The sequence below is a fragment of the Gobio gobio genome (genome assembly GCF_949357685.1).
Source record: "Gobio gobio genome assembly, chromosome: 19".
NCBI lineage: Eukaryota > Metazoa > Chordata > Actinopteri > Cypriniformes > Gobionidae > Gobio > Gobio gobio.
Window position 1 is genome coordinate 23,789,438 of NC_137112.1, and position 16,211 is coordinate 23,805,648.

Genomic DNA, 16,211 nt, shown 5'->3' on the forward strand with positions numbered 1-16,211 from the left:
AAAACTGCAACAATTTTGCAGAGAAAATTCAAAATCTTCCTGTTGGTTTTTGTTGTAGGTATTGGGCTGTTACATGTGTCTACCGAATTTCATACTTGTACGTGAAACGTAGTGCGAATGGCGTTTTATTGAAATATTGTAGGTGGCGCTATCGAGCCATTTTGCCACACCTAATTTACGTCTGATATGGGTTTCAGAATTTTCACCACTTCTGACGCGTGTGCAAAGTTTCATGAGTTTTTGAGCATGTTTAGGCCCACACCATCTGTGCTCGGGTCCTAATAAGTACCTACTCAAGAGAGTATGCGATTTCGGACACAGCCAAAGTCACGATTCAATCAATTAACGTTAAAATCTGGTCCGGCCTACATTTTTCGTCATTGAATATGTTATTTGACCCAGTTTAAAAAGTGTTTTGTAAAGAAAAGAGGTCAAATCAACAGGTGAATCAGCAGTGCTGGGGCTGAAACTTCACACAAACACAAACTGTATATATAACATTATCTACTGTAAAATAGGGCTCTGCCGTCTCATTTGCTTTTGTTAGCCATGAGCTCAAAGGTCTTTAAATTATTATAAAGGGAAAATGAAAGATCCTTTGTGATACGCCTCTGTTTTATTGTGCAAGACAGGTTCTTACTGATGTAATTTTCCTGTGAGTCACGTACAAAAGCACCATGTGTTATACTTCCAGGATCAGGTGACCCTAGTGCCATGTTCAAATGATAAAAAAAAAAAACACATTTTATGTCTTCCAACACAAAGGTGTGTTAATGGCAATCAAATGAATACAGTTCTACATTGCTGTGTGTTTATAGACAATTGCCCTTCAGCAGATACTGTTCTTTCATATTCTTATCTGTTTGGCTGAACAGCTATATAAGAGTATATTTGTGAGTAAAATATTCAGCCCTTGACACCGCATGACAATAAACTTGTGACTGCATCTTCTACTTGAACTCCAGTAACCAATCAGTAATCATTTGTGGAGTTCTTGTTCCGGTTTCATTTGATCAAATAACAACTTTGCAGGATCTACTCGTGCAAAAAACAAAATTTCCCCACAGTTTATAACATGCCTTTGAACAAGCTCAATTAGGCTTATGTCATGCTGGTGCATGTTTGTGTGTTTATTATATTAATTTGCGAAGCATTATTCTAATAAAAGATATAAATGTTAACAAATATCTAAATGAATTTGAATCATGATATAAAATACATTATTGAACGCATCCACATTTTTTTTTTCATGTGCGGTTCAATTTTGATTAAGGAATTATGGGAAGCATTTGGGAAAACAACACAGGAGGAAAAAGGACACTCTGTGCCTCAGGCTCCACTTATGTTATATATAGTAAAAGCACAACCCACATGAAAACTACTGTAGCCCTCTGACATTCTCTTGGATGGAAAACAGTTGGTTTTATGTTATGTAAAAAGTTATGATGAATAATTGTATATGAGCGATGAACTCTGAATGCACCTTAAAGGCAATGTATTTCAAACTAAAATGTTTGTTGTTCTGAAATAAGCTGAAACAAATATGTTGCTTATACTTGTTTTGTAGTATATGCAAATAAGTTATATAAAATATAAAATATAAAATATAATAATATTATAATTATTTCCAAAATCATGTGAAATAAAACACCATATGTATCGTTTTTCTTTTCTTTTTTTATTTACATAAAAGTGATTAACAAAAAATATACCTGTCACAAATTTCGTCAACAACAAAATCTATAAAATACATTCAGTGCCATAAACAATCACTGTCTTTAAACCTGAAGTTGCACATTTTCATCATTTGGAAATGAAGCAAGTCTTGGAATGTTTGTAAGGACACTTCAGGGAGTCGTAACACTAGGAAAGCTTAACGTGACATAATCCCTGTTGTCGTTCATCGTTATTTCTAAAAAGAAAAAAAGGCACCTTGGATACACATGGCTTTGTATTTTCCCCCATTATTTGCAAAGCCAACTGTCAAGGGCCGCTCTAGCCCTGCATTTCGTTACCTCAAGCCACTGGAAAAAAAATGAAGAAAAACAATGTTTTTGCACAATGAAAAGTTATCCTTGGTTATACGGACACATTCAGCAAGACATTAAGACCTTCCAGGTCAGAAACTCAACCTCTGTCGAGCCAGATGAAACTTATACCAACATCAAGTTGGAGCGGAGATGTTCTTTCCCACTCCTATGGGGTGGAGGGAGAGAACGCAATTTTCTACTTCCAGGATTTACATTTGCAATTTCCCCCCACGTTATTTCCTTAAAGCTTTAGGTTTTCCCTTTTGCATAGAATAACCTGTGAACATTAAACCAATCTCTTTGGCTTATATCAACGCAAAATGTGACGTACGTCATGATACAGTTGTGGGAGAGGACGGCATCACATATGCCTGCTAACATTTAAGGTGGCAGACTGCAGCTGGTTAAGAGGGACTCGCCCCTAATTCACAGCAAAGTAAGGCACTATGGGTAGTATCTCTGAATGGCTTCCCACCCATAATTCTCTAGTGATCATGCCCAAATTCCCTGATTCTACGTACAAGTGCGACAGGCCACGAATAGAGCACAGAACAGAGTCAGATCCCTGTATGGGACACAAACACGGGCAGAACCTTTGTTCGCCCCGGTACTGAATGTCCTCTTTGTTTGTTGAAAGTGCTCTGCCTCGCCTAGTCCAGACATCTCCTCCTCTCTCGGCCCCGCTGCAGGAAGCACAGATGCGAACGGCTCAAACGAGGAACAAGTACCAATCTCAGTCTCAGAGAGGCGTCCAGGAGAATCAAATCTCAGATTTGTTTCAAACATCAGGTGATGCTCAGCTGGCAGAGAGTTCAACAGGTCATGCAACGAGGACGCATAGTTAAGGGCTGAGGGTTTGGGTCCACCTGGGATGGGAAAAAAACAAAAAACAGATCAGAACATTTGGAATATGACGCTTTTCGTAAACTAGATTCCTATACCAATGGGCGGCAGATAGCAGGGAAAGAATCAACTTCTTATAGACAGGACAAACCGCATCCTGTATATTTTGTATATGCATCCAATCAAACTCAGTATTGTGATGGAAATTTATGTTACTTTGCAGTCACTAGCCAAATTAGGAAGATGCCAATTTTGTGCCATTGCGTGTAGTAAAATAAGAGTAAATTTAAAAAAATTTAAATGTATCTGAGAAAATAATGTCAAATTGTGAGTTATGAGAGTAATGAGAAAGTGTCACAATTGCGATATTAAAAATCACATTGTACAATAAAGTCAAAATTGGGAGATATACAGACGCAAATACATTTTTATGGTATGGAAAGGTGGAAACTGGCTTCCAAAAAAAAAAAGTTTGAGAAGCAATTTTTGGGTCCTTTTCTGAAGCATAATCTGTGTTTCTGAAGCAAAACAAGTTGAGAACTGCTGTCTTATATATAAATATGGTCTTGCACATCTGCTTACCTCACTGTACACTGGAGGTGGGCGTAATCTAAACTCCTGCACGTAGGCCATGAGGGAGCGCTGCAGTATGCCGCTGAGGTCTTCCTCAGGTTGGACTGCTGTGGTGTTCTGGACCGCTTCCTCATCTGTGACAACAGAGCTGTAATCTGGAGGAGCTGTGGAGAAAAAAGAAAGAAAAAAAGAAGACTCAAGGTGAGTGACATATTTCACTGCATGACGTCGCTTTCAGGTTGATGAGAGAGAATGAAACCCAGGGTTGGGCATTTACTTACGCTCAGGTTGCTCAGGGATGGCCATGCGAAGCCACTCCATGTTCACGCTGTACTGGCTGCTGATGCTAGACGTGCGACTGCCGAATGGATGCAGAGGGATGGTGCCCATCACCAGCGGAAGCTCTAGGGAAAGCTTGGACGTCCCAGGAACGTCAACACACACCTATGAAAATAACAAGCGATGTTTAGTAAGATCATTCCAGCAACTCGGTCAGAAGTTTAGTAGCTCAAAGGGCCAACAAACTCACCCTGAGCATGTATTCTACTTTGATGATGCGACACTGCAGAATGGAGGGGCCTACAGGGGGGATTTTGATGGCTCTGCCGTGCCAGGTCTCCCTGCGGTTTGGGCCAACTATATCCCCGCACAATGTGGCCACCACGGCTCTTTTTTGCTTCAAGGTGCCTCTGGCAATGAAGGTCTGCGTCTGGGTGATGAAAGCTTTTGGCACCACTGAGCGAGAAGTAGAGTTATCGAATTCAGCGAAGACTGGAATCACTTCACCTGGAGAGTAATGACAATATGTTAAGAATTTCTGCGGCGAGAACCGGAGTACGTCTTAAATGTGACAGTGGGCTCCCGCCCTCCTCACCTGGTGTGTAGCCCTTGCGGTCGATCTTTGCAGTGATTGACACCTGCCCGCAGTTGCGGTACCATATGCGAGCCATCTTCTCTTTGGTTCCAGCTTGAGGTGCCTGAAGTAAAAAGTCAGATTTAGTGCGCATGCCACCAAAATTACGAACAGATATGACAAGGCAACAGATAATCGACACGCTTACCAGTAAACTAGGTGTGTTGATGTCAATGGGCTCGATAACCGTAAACTCTTTCTTGATCTTTTTGACGGTGGCCCATGGGCGATGCAGCTTAACCTTCACCCAGTATCGAATGCTGCCGTGCTTCCCTTCAAAGGATGTCACTAAAGTTCTGACAGACAAAACACTATCATTAACGCTTGTTTCCTTGCGAAACTTTCCAAATAGAGTTCTTAGATAACATTTATATAGGACTAATAAAAACATTACATTACTTACTCCTCTGGCAGCTGGAAACTGAAAGGGTACTCGTGTCTCCCGGCAGGCAGGAGCGTCAGTTCGCCATTATCTGGAGGGGAAAAAAGGAAAAGAAACATAATTAGTTAAGTCAAGTCAAGTCACCTTTATTTATATAGCGCTTTTTACAATGCCGATTGTTTCAAAGCAGCTTCAATGTGTTAGAGAGGGAAATAATGCAACAGAATTTAATTAGGCTGTACAGTATCCAGCTCATTTCAATTATCATATAGCGACAAAGCGGGCAGATCAGTAATTAAGCTGAATATTTAGTGTCCCCAATTGAACAAGCCAAGCCAAAGGCGACAGTGGCAATGAACCAAAACTCCATCAGGTGGCATAATGGAGAAAAACTAAAATTGGGAGAAACCAGGCTCCCACCACCACCACCACCACCACCAATAAATCATAAAAAACACAATACCAAGGGCACTAGTGTCAAAATTGCTTATGCATGACATGATCAACTGCTGATACCAGAAATCACTATGAAATATGTGTATCTGTCAAAAAAACATTAACCTTCAGGTTATGGTAGAACTTTGTCTAAAAATAGTTTTTTAATAGTTTACACATTAACCAAACTGATGTTGTAGCACGTGTTAAATGTACCAGTTAGTACACCACACACAATAACATTATATGATCGAAAAATTTTATGTTTTGATTGAAGAACAAACAAATCTAAGTGGTTATCAGTCCTTACATCTGCCGTGAACGATTCATTTAAGTGGAAAATGTTACACTAATCGATTAGTTTAATTGGAAAAAAACTGTCGAGTTCTGTTCTTTTTAAATCAATCATCTGGTATAATGATTAACATGAACTAAAGGTAAGACTATAAAAGTCCGCACATAAGAGACTGCTTTTATGACAGCATCAGCCATCTTTCACTTTTATTATACTGAAAATAGTGGCCAATGTTTTTTTTTTTTTTTTTTATCACGTCCCACGAGAGAAAGCAAGTCATGCGGTTTTAGAACAAAAATTGTTTTTATATTTGGGTGAACTCCTTTACGATGGTCGACTCAGCTTAAACTGGGATGTTTGGACACTTTTGCACGCGCAAAAACATCCCAAAACGCTGTCTAATAAGGGTCTCTGGCTGTGAATGACTGACCTGCCTGCAGCAGCACTTCTCTCCGGTTCAGGTACTCCACTTCATCGCTGTAGTTCTGCGTGTACGCGGTGCTGGACCCAGCGCTGCGAGACTCGGTCCAGTGAACTTTAGCGAAACCTTCTGCATGCAACTTAAGCGACTCGACTTTACTCTCCGTCGAGAGCTCGAGCACAACCTTCCCTGAGACAACATCTCCACTGCTAAACACCGGAGGACAGTCCATCTCCGGAGAATCAAACACGATGTCGAACTTTTTCAACTTATCGAAAATCATCTTTGGTTTTGCAAAAGTTCCCTAAGTGCAGCCCTTAAAGTATGTCGCCTTCAAACGTGTAAAGTCAAACAAAGAGCGAGAGGGTGCATTCAAGTGCAAGGAAGCTGCTCTACCCTTCAGTTTCAAAACAAAACTGAAGATGTGCATGTTCCCTGGTCGGCCTTTAACTCGTGTGGGCGGTCTCACGGATTTTATTATGTAAGGCCTATGGCAGGAATCGCTGCCTGCTCATAAACATCTTAACTGGGTGTGGATGGAGAGCTCGGATGATTGATGCTTGCAGGTTCTTAGACAAAAACAAGCTGACTGAGCATGCCCGAACCATGAGGAACCTCCCCGTGAAGAAGTTCAGCAAAACAAAAACGGGTTAATTCCTTACTGTTGTGCTACTTTCTTGTCAATCATTTTTATGAAATATGTGCAATAGTGAACTTCCTTGCATAATATAGTCTATAAACAAATAAGGATTTAAAAGCAAGCGATTTTAGTCTCTCGAGAAATTAGTGACGCTGCAAAAAAGATTCGTAATTGCAAACTTAAGTATGTGCCAAAAGGTTGTCAAACCAAAGTGCTATCACACTTTTCTGAGGCAGTTTAAAGAGAAAAACAACTTGTTTCTTTGTTACCAGGGGAAAAGTTCACGTATCGCCATCTTGTGGAGGATTCACGACGCTATAGTTTTAGGGAGTCATGCAGTTGTCAGTGTGGCTTTTTCTCCCCCTGGTTGTATTAAGTTGAAATTACAACGTTAGGACTGTCACGTCTCTGCTGCCAATAAACAAGCTGTTTATTTAGATAACGATAAGCAACCCAGGCCTTACATGTTTTTTTAACTGACACAGCGGTAATCACGCAACAAAACTGTCTCATATCCACAGCTATGGAAAAAGCAAGTGCCGTTTGGATGCAGGTGCTGTTTGTATTTCCTTACAAAAGTGTCCTATTCAGAAATTAGTGGTGAACAATAATGGTTGTTCATACCCTTACGAAAATGTACTACGAATAAAACCAAAAAACCATGGTTATTGTAGTTAAACCATGGTAACCACAATTTAACCATGGCTTTAACCATAGTTTAACCATGGTATTTGTGGTAAAACTGTGGTTATATAAATGGTAATAAATTAGCCAAAAAAACATGGTTACTATACTTTTACTACAATAAAACCATGGTTCATTTTCGTAAGGGTAGCAGATGCCAATAGTGATACATACAGGGAGTGCAGAATTATTAGGCACGTTGATTTTCTGATCATATTTTATTTCCAGGCACATTTGACCAATTCCAAACCACAGTAATCCTAATAACTACTATTGATTTAGTATTTAATAATGTATAAGTGATATATAATTGTTCATGAAGGCTGGAAATGAAAATCACCTTATATTCAGGTGTGCAGAATTATTAGGCATGTTTTCTTTTACAGATAAATTGAGCCAAAAAAGAGATTTAACTCAGACTGAAAAGTCAAAAAGTATTAAATGCCCATGAGAAGGATGCAATACTAATGCAATACTAGACATTGCAGTTAAGGCATGACCATTGGACAGTGAAATGCTCGTTGGGTCAGCAGGATCTGACAAAAACATGAGAAAAGACACCTGTTAACTGCAAAAGAATGAAGAATTAAGGTGAAGAATTAAGGGTGAAACCATCAGGAGCCCTTTAGTCTCCAGCGCCACCATTTTCCAGAGCTGCAACCTACCTGGAGTCTCCAGAAGTGCAAGGTGTCAGGATCTCAGAGACTTCAGTTAGGTAAAGAATCCTAAAAAATGACCCCCACTAGATAAGAATCACAAGCTGAAGTGTTGTAAAATACATGAAGAAGGTTTTTTTATAGGCTTTATGGACAGATAGGTTGAGAGTGACTCTTGAAGGACCAGCACCACATCCTCTAGTACCACTGTTTGAAGAATTCATCTTCCAGAATCTGGCAGTACGTTTTGGGAGTTCATTTTTAGTCCATCTCTGCAAAACGGACTTCAGGATGGACTAAAATGAACTCCCAAAACGTACTGCCAGATTCTGGAAGATGAATTCTTCAAACAGTGGAGCTAGAGGATGTGGTGCTGGTCCTTCAAGAGTCATTCTCAACCTATAAAACCTATAAAGCCTATAAAAAAGCAGGCTTCATGTATTTTACAACACTTCAGCTTGTGATTCTTATCTAGTGGGGGTCATTTTTTAGGATTCTTTACCTAACTGAAGTCTCTGAGATCCTGACACCTTGCACTTCTGGAGACTCCAGGTAGGTTGCAGCTCTGGAAAATGGTGGCGCTGGAGACTAAAGGGTTCCTGATGGTTTCACCCTTAATTCTTCACCTTAATTCTTAATTCTTTTGCAGTTAATAGGTGTCTTTTCTCCGCCACATGTTTTTGTCTGACCCTGCTGACCCAACGAGCATTTCACTGTCCAATGGTCACGCCTTAACTGCAATGTCTAGTATTGCATTAGTATTGCATCCTTCTCATGGGCATTTAATACTTTTTGACTTTTCAGTCTGAGTTAAATCTCTTTTTTGGCTCAATTTATCTGTAAAAGAAAACATGCCTAATAATTCTGCACACCTGAATATAAGGTGTTTTTCATTTCCAGCCTTCATTAACAATTATATATCACTTATACATTATTAAATACTAAATCAATAGTAGTTATTAGGATTACTGTGGTTTGGAATTGGTCAAATGTGCCTGGAAAAAAAATATGATCAGAAAATCAACGTGCCTAATAATTCTGCACTCCCTGTAGAGGCATGGCGGCAGATGATTGATACATAATACCACTAAAATGTACACAAAGGGGAAAATACTATTCTATGATATTTATTTTAAAACCATCTATTTTTGATATGACACAAGAACCAACTTTAAGCTGCAGATAACCACAAAATAGCTAATATAATGGTGAATTAATTTACCCGGATCAAATACGAGCAGACACAAGCCAGTGTCTGAAGTGCATATTAGTAACCATATTCCCTAAAGGACTCTTCATTGTCAGTTGTGATATCTTGGCTGTGATGGCTGCGCTATCTATCAACCGCCTCATTTCTCTTTAACACCCAAAAGAAAAAAGTGTTTACATTCTGGTAACTTGAGGGGGGAAAACATTACAAAGAATGCACCAAAAACACTGGTTGAACCCAGCTGATTTGACTGACAAAATAAAATAAAATTAATACAATTAAAATAACTCAAAATGAATGTAAAATAAATGTCACAAATTATTTAATCATGTAAAACAAAATTATTACAGTGAATTAAATATTAATTCAACGATTAATTCAATCGATATTGTTATATAATTTGAATTGTTAGATACATTTGAGGGGACCTAAGGTTGGGACAGTACAAAAATGTACATTTTAAGGTGTATACAGGTTGATACCAATACATTTAGATACATTTAAAAGTAGCAACTTTACATGCTAGGTATACACCGATCAGGCATAACATTATGACCACCTTCCTAATATTGTGCTGGTCCCCCTTTAGCTGCCAAAACAGCCCTGACCCCTCAAGGCATGGATTCCACTAGACCCCTGGAGGAGTGCTATGGTATCTGGCACCAAGATGTTAGCAGCTGATCCTTTAAGTCCTGTAAGTTGCGAGGTGGGGCCTCCATGGATCTGAATTGTTTGTTCAGCACATCCTACAGATGCTCGATTGGATTGAGAGCTGGGGAATTTGGAGGCCAAGTCAACACCTCAAACTCCTTTTGCTCCTCAAACCATTTCTGAACCATTTTTGCTTTGTGGCAGGGCGCATTATCCTGCTGAAAGAGGCCACAGCCACCAGGGAATACCGTTTCCATGAAAGGGTGCACATGGTCTACAACAATGCTTAGGTAGGTGGTACGTGTTAAACTAACATCCACATGGATGGCAGGACCCAAGGTTTCCCAGCAGAACATTGCCCAAAGCATCACACTGCCTCCGCTGGCTTGCCCTCGTCCCATAGTGCATCCTGGTGCCATGAGTTCATGCGCACACGCACCCGGCCATCCATGTGATGTAAAAGAAAACATGATTAATCAGACCAGGCCATCTTCCATTGCTCTGTTGGCGCTTTCGTTGGTGGATAGGGGTCAGCATGGGCACCCTGACTGGTCTGCGGCCTAACCCTCACCTTTCTATCAGAACCAGCATTAACTTCTTGAGCAATTTGAGCTACAGTAGCTCGTCTGTTTGATCAGACCACACAGGCCAGCCTTCGCTCCCCACGTGCATCAATGAGCCATGACCTTGTTCTTGGTCACCACTATTAGTTCCGTTGACCACTTTTGATAGATACTGACCACTGCAGACTGAGAACACCCCACAAGAGCTGCAGTTTTGGAGATACTCTGACCCAGTCATCTAGCCATCACAATTTGGCCCTTGTCAAACTCGCTCAAATCCTTACTCTTGCTGATTTTTCCTGCTTCTAACACATCAACTTTGAGGACAATTTTGATGTGGAAATTGACACGCTGCTGCAAGTGTGGAAATTGACAAGTGTTGAAAACAAGGTCATAACATCTTAACTATCATGTTATATTAAGTTTTTAAGTAGAGCAGTAAAACATGCTGGTTACCTATAAATCAGTGCTTTCTGTTAACATCAACCCATAAGTGGCCTTTATTGTGATTTCATTTTAATGACAATAGCTGGGCTTTTATCACCTTTCTGAGAAGCATTTGGCTAGTGAAGTGCAGTTGGTCGTTTGTGTATTCCAACAGTTGAATAATTAACCACATCACACATTTGCTCAGCATTATCACTCCTGTGCCAGCTGTTAAAGGTCAGGAAGAAGAAGCCGAATCAACAAGACTAGAGCGCACAACCACACTTGCACTTAAGAGCTTTAAAGCCTTAAAGAGACAGCTCACCATTTTGTCACCATTTACTCACCCTTGTGTTATTGCAAACCTGTATGGCTTTCTTTCATCGCCATTTTATTTTACTCACAAAACATGTTGACCTGAAGATGTCAAGCCTTAAAAGGGCATAAATATCATCATAAAAGTGGAACGTGGAACAGAGCGTTCCCCTACATTCACATTTGGTTCCCTTTTACTAGGAATGTTAGGGGAACGTTCTCTAAACCTTCAGGGAATGTTTTATTTATTTAGACGTTAGGATGTCTGTTCTGGGAACCAGAAACTAACATTCCCAGTACGTTTTGAAAACCAAAAATTGTTAGCTTTCTATGATTCACACATTATATAAGCCTTTTGGAGCCATATGATATGATAGTGAGGTAACTCAGTATTGTGTTGTTATTCATTGATAACACTGATATATAACTTTTCTCGCCAAATACATGTAAGCAGCAGTGTTGATGGTAACGTATTACAAGTAACTCGAGTTACGTAATCAGATTACTTTTTTCAAGTAACTTGTGAAGTAACGCATTCATTTGCAAGTTAATTTGTTTTCCCATTTATGGACTGACAGCTCTCCTGTCCTCATGTTGAGAAACTATGAACAGGCATTGTGTTATTGACCAATGTACTTGCTGCTGATCTTTGATGATTTCAAACCATGCAAAAGTGACTTTAGATTTTTTTTGTTTTTATTAAGTGTTAAAGAATTTGCATTTCCTTCAGCTGTATTATTTCAATTTTGGTGTGAAAGGGCCTTTACATTTGTCCAAAAAATAGAACTTTTTGTTATAAAAAAACAAGCCCAGACCAGATGGGAAAAAGTAACTCAAAAGTAACTAAGTAACGCAATTCGTTACTTTTTAAGGGTATTGTAATGCATTCGTTTTGAAAGTAACTTTCAAGAAGTTGCTAAATGTCCACTTTGCCGTGGACGAAAGATTAATTTGAATTCGAGTCGAATCTGTTTATAAAACAGATTTTTCATTCACAATTCAGACTGATTCTGGTTCTCCTTTTCCATATAGAGTTACAACCAGTCACAGCTATAAATAACAAAAAAAACTTTCGTTTCTTACAACAAAAAATGTTTCAGAAGATTTGGAATATTGTGCAGGAGTTTTATGATTTTTTGATGACAAGTTTTTATTTATTTTGTGATAAACATCGTCGGTTACCATTCATTGTAAGTTCATTTTTCTTTTGTGTTGCATATACTAAAAGAAATTCAATTAATTTTTGAGTGAACTACCGCTTTAAATATCTAGTGAGTGGATAAATCCATGCAAACCCACCTCGGATAAGGTGCCGTCTCTTCCTGAAATAAGTTGTCTTGGATGTGTAGTCATTATAGACGGTGTTCATGCCGACACTGCGGTTTTCCAGCCAGTGAGCTGTGGCGACCCCTCTTCCCAGCACTCTCAAGGCTCGGACTTTGATTTCCCGGTTGAGTTCCAGGACCACCACGCCAGTGATCATCTCTCCACTGCTGTACACAGTATCATCCGGACCGTCCAACTCAAGAGCAAAGAGTTTCAAGCTTTGGAAAGCCATAACTATGATGCACAAAACATAGAGTTTAAGCCACATAAATAATCAATATGTGCATCTTTTGAGACGTTTTTAAATCATCCTTCATATGAAGATATCAAGACGCAAGTACAGTGCTTAATTCAAACGCCGTTACAGTCATTAAAGTTAAGTGTTAACCAGTTAAAAACGTTACATAGTAAAGCAAGGTCAAAGAAGTGGAACGTACCTTTCGCTTTTAAACCAACAAACTACGAGCAAGTCACAACACAACGAGAGTAATAGTTAAATGTACTCTGTCTGATGTTTGGGAACGCCCACGCCGAGTGTGCACCAATAAGAACCAGACAAACGCCCATTTGTGGCTGTAACCACACCCATTCGCTGACGTAAATACGCCTCCGATCAGATGCTTTGGACAAGTATAACGGTTCTTGCGTTTTTGAAGCCATAGGAAAGAAGTGATGTTGGTAATCGATATATTTGTCTTAACAAGTTTTGTCTATTGTTGTAACGCTGCCCCGTTCAAACGTCTAAGACAGCATAGATTTGTTTTATTTAAACCGGAAAATAAACCAATTTAAAGCAAAGAAAATACGATTTAGAAATAGACTATTTAATATTCTGCCCTATTTCAAATGTCTCAGTCTAAACACGCAGCATGAGTACTGCTGACATTAAAACAAAAAAGAAATACAAATATATTTCCATTTAAATGATGCTGATAATATAATTTTGAAAACAATTTAAAGTAGAAGGACTTTTAATATTGTCTGTCTTCAGGGCCCCACCTCTCACATGCATGCCATTTACACCAGCGTATCATAGGAACAAACCCCTTCAAACATCACTAAAAATAAAATGTTGAACTAATGTTTACATAAACACCAAAAATCTCAAGTTCAAGGTTACAACTTGTAACAGGAGTAGATTTTATGTTTGTTTTGAGTGTGAGAACGCGAGGCTGAGTTCGACACGGCACCATTACTCCAACATATGGTTTGATGACACTCAGGCTCTGTTTAAATATGGTGCAGGTAGAGGATCATGCCACTTTAATACACAAACACAGACCTGCATGGAGAGACTGTCCTGGAAGACAGCAGCATGTTTAAACTTCTGGCACTCTCCTATGATATTTTGCACATGCCATAAATGGTCCAAATGTGCGGTGTGAGGTCAGTGAGTTAGTTGCCGTCTGACACACTTCTTGTAGTCATTACAGTCGCTTTGGTACATCTCTCAGATCAGAATTGAAATTCTCACAGCTACCTGTTCAATCTTCACATGATTGTGTCACTTGTGCACATCAAAAAAGCAGTTTCTCATTTCTTTGAAGAAGTTGCAAATGCTTTTGTACATCCATGCAAATGATTATGTACAATTCTCTTCTGTTTCCTACATTATCAGTTGCTTATGTCATGTTGATCAAAATGTATAATGGGTCTCTGTTGAATAGTCTCACCCCCCACAACATTTAGGCATTAGTTAATGGCATAAGTCTTTACATGCAAAAAGGTTGAACAAGTTGTCATAATATGTCAAGCATATTTCTATACATTTCCATTAGATGTTCACATTTCTACTTTTTTCCCTTTGTGCTATGCAGTGCTGTCTTTTCCTTTCTGTATCGCAATGACATGGTCTGTCAACAAATTACAGTGCAAACAGTAAAAGCGTAAATGTCAATCTTGTCCAGTCTCTTGCAATCAAACTCCCACATACACTAAGGTGTAACTTACAATTTACAATAATTGTCATCAAAACTTTAGTCATAGTTTACATCAGAACATCCCTCCAGAGTACACTGTTATATGGCAACATGACTAAGCAATTTGACTTATTTGACTTAATTTGTCTTATCCGTACACAATGATACAAGGACTTGTCCTTTAGATGGCACTGACATGTTCATTGACACAGATATTAACTTTTGAGAGATCAACTAAGGATTTTGAGCAGGAGACTGGCTTTTACAGGTAATCCAAGGTGTTTTGCTCTTTGTACGAATTGTTTTGAGAAATGCACTTACTGTTTTGCAAATGTCGAGGATGATTCGAGAAATGTACCAAAGCGACTGAGAAAAACTGTAATGAGCTCTGGATTGCCATTTAACCTTGAGCTTCCACACATTTGATCTGTCAGTAGGACATGTTCTGTTGTCATAACACACCTCAAAGCGCTCTTTTATGCTGATAAAAAAAAATTTACTCGTGTTTATGGAGGTAATGATGTTGTGTGCCAAATTCTGAACTTCCATCTTGATTTGATTTTGACAGGACATATCACTCTTAGAAGGTTCTATATATAACTCTAGTCATATTACCCTATTTGACTCTATCACCATTTACTCAATTTAAGAATTGCTTTCTTCTGCTCAACACAAAAGAAGATATTTTGACAAATGTAGGTAACCAAACAGTTCATGGTTCCCATTGACCTCCATATAATTTTTTTTCTCTCCCCATTCTATGGAAGTAAATGGTGTCCATCAACTTTTTGGTTACCGATATTCTTCAGTATATCTTCTTTTATGTTAAACAAAAATTTGACGGTGAGTAAATGTCGACAGAATTACATTTTTTTGGGCAAACTATTCCTTTAAGGAGAATTACATGATTGCATAATACTTTTAACAGGTTATTTAATTTTTTTTTTGTGATAAAATAAGTTTACGAGCTGTATAGATTTACTTTTTAAAAAAAATTAATTAAAACTAAATCCATAAAATTATCCCATAATGGGAAACCTAAAAAGGTTCTATATCCTCCTGAGAACCAGGGAAAAAAACATTTTGTGAATTTAGTATTTTTTCATGTCATTACATTGTTTAGAGCATAAGAAAAATATATATATTGTATTCATATGTTATGCTATGTCCTCTGTAGAGGACAACAGGACTCTTTAGAAAAAAATAAAAAGACATGAATAGGCTAAAACAATGGGATTTTTAAAAATTTTTTAAATCACCAATACACGTTTTCAGGATTTTTTTATACCAAACATTGTATAAAATGTTTGTGAAAGAATGGGTCACTCTCAGGAGCTCAGTGAATTCAAGCATGGTACACTCTAAAAAAAAAAAAAAAAAGGTTCTATATGGCACCAAAAATGGTTCTTCGTCATAATCATAGAGGAACCATTTTTGGTGCTATATAGCACCATATCTTAACATGTTCTGTATATGGCACCTTAGTTAGCGGTGCTAAATAGCACCTTAGTCAAAGAACCGGTGAAGAACCTCTGAAGAACTGCTGAAGAACCTCTGAAGCACCAAAATCGGTGCTATTTGGCACTTAAAAAGGTTCCCCTATTAGCCTGGATGCCAGCCGAACTTAGCCCCGCCCACAACATTTTTACTCGGGCAGATCGGTCTGGACTTGATCGGTAGAGAAGTAATTATGCCCGAACAGAAACTGTTCGGACCAATGAAATTGTCAGGGCGGGCTTTAGACGATGATGGACAGATGATCAACAGTAACGTAATCATCCACGTCATCGAAGGCTCTTGGGTTGAGTTTGTTCTAATCCTAAACGGAGAACTTGTTCGTATATGCGTTCACCTTCACTATTTCTCTCAGAAATGATGATCGTGTTGGTAAGTAAACTCTGTCTATCCTTTTTTTTACAACACCGGCAA

At 38.8% G+C, this 16,211-nt stretch overlaps 1 protein-coding gene across 3 annotated transcripts; it reads right to left on the reverse strand.

The window, feature by feature from the left end:
• Positions 1–600: 600 nt before the first annotated feature.
• On the reverse strand, positions 601–14,083 carry arrdc2 (arrestin domain containing 2). 3 transcript variants are annotated; one of them, XM_079844010.1, is made up of 9 exons: positions 12,801–12,873; positions 12,337–12,597; positions 4,763–4,832; positions 4,508–4,655; positions 4,321–4,423; positions 3,976–4,232; positions 3,728–3,890; positions 3,456–3,610; positions 601–2,896 (listed from the first exon to the last, which is right to left on the reverse strand). In XM_079844010.1, the coding sequence occupies exons 2-9, from the start codon at positions 12,593–12,595 to the stop codon at positions 2,843–2,845; spliced, it is 1,209 nt and encodes a 402-aa protein (XP_079700136.1). In that variant the 5' UTR covers positions 12,596–12,597; positions 12,801–12,873; the 3' UTR covers positions 601–2,842. The 3 variants fall into 3 exon arrangements, with proteins under 3 accessions (XP_079700136.1, XP_079700135.1, XP_079700134.1); XM_079844009.1 differs by having other exon boundaries at positions 12,337–14,083; XM_079844008.1 differs by lacking the exons at positions 12,337–12,597; positions 12,801–12,873 and adding an exon at positions 5,902–6,430.
• Between the last annotated feature and the right edge of the window lie 2,128 nt (positions 14,084–16,211).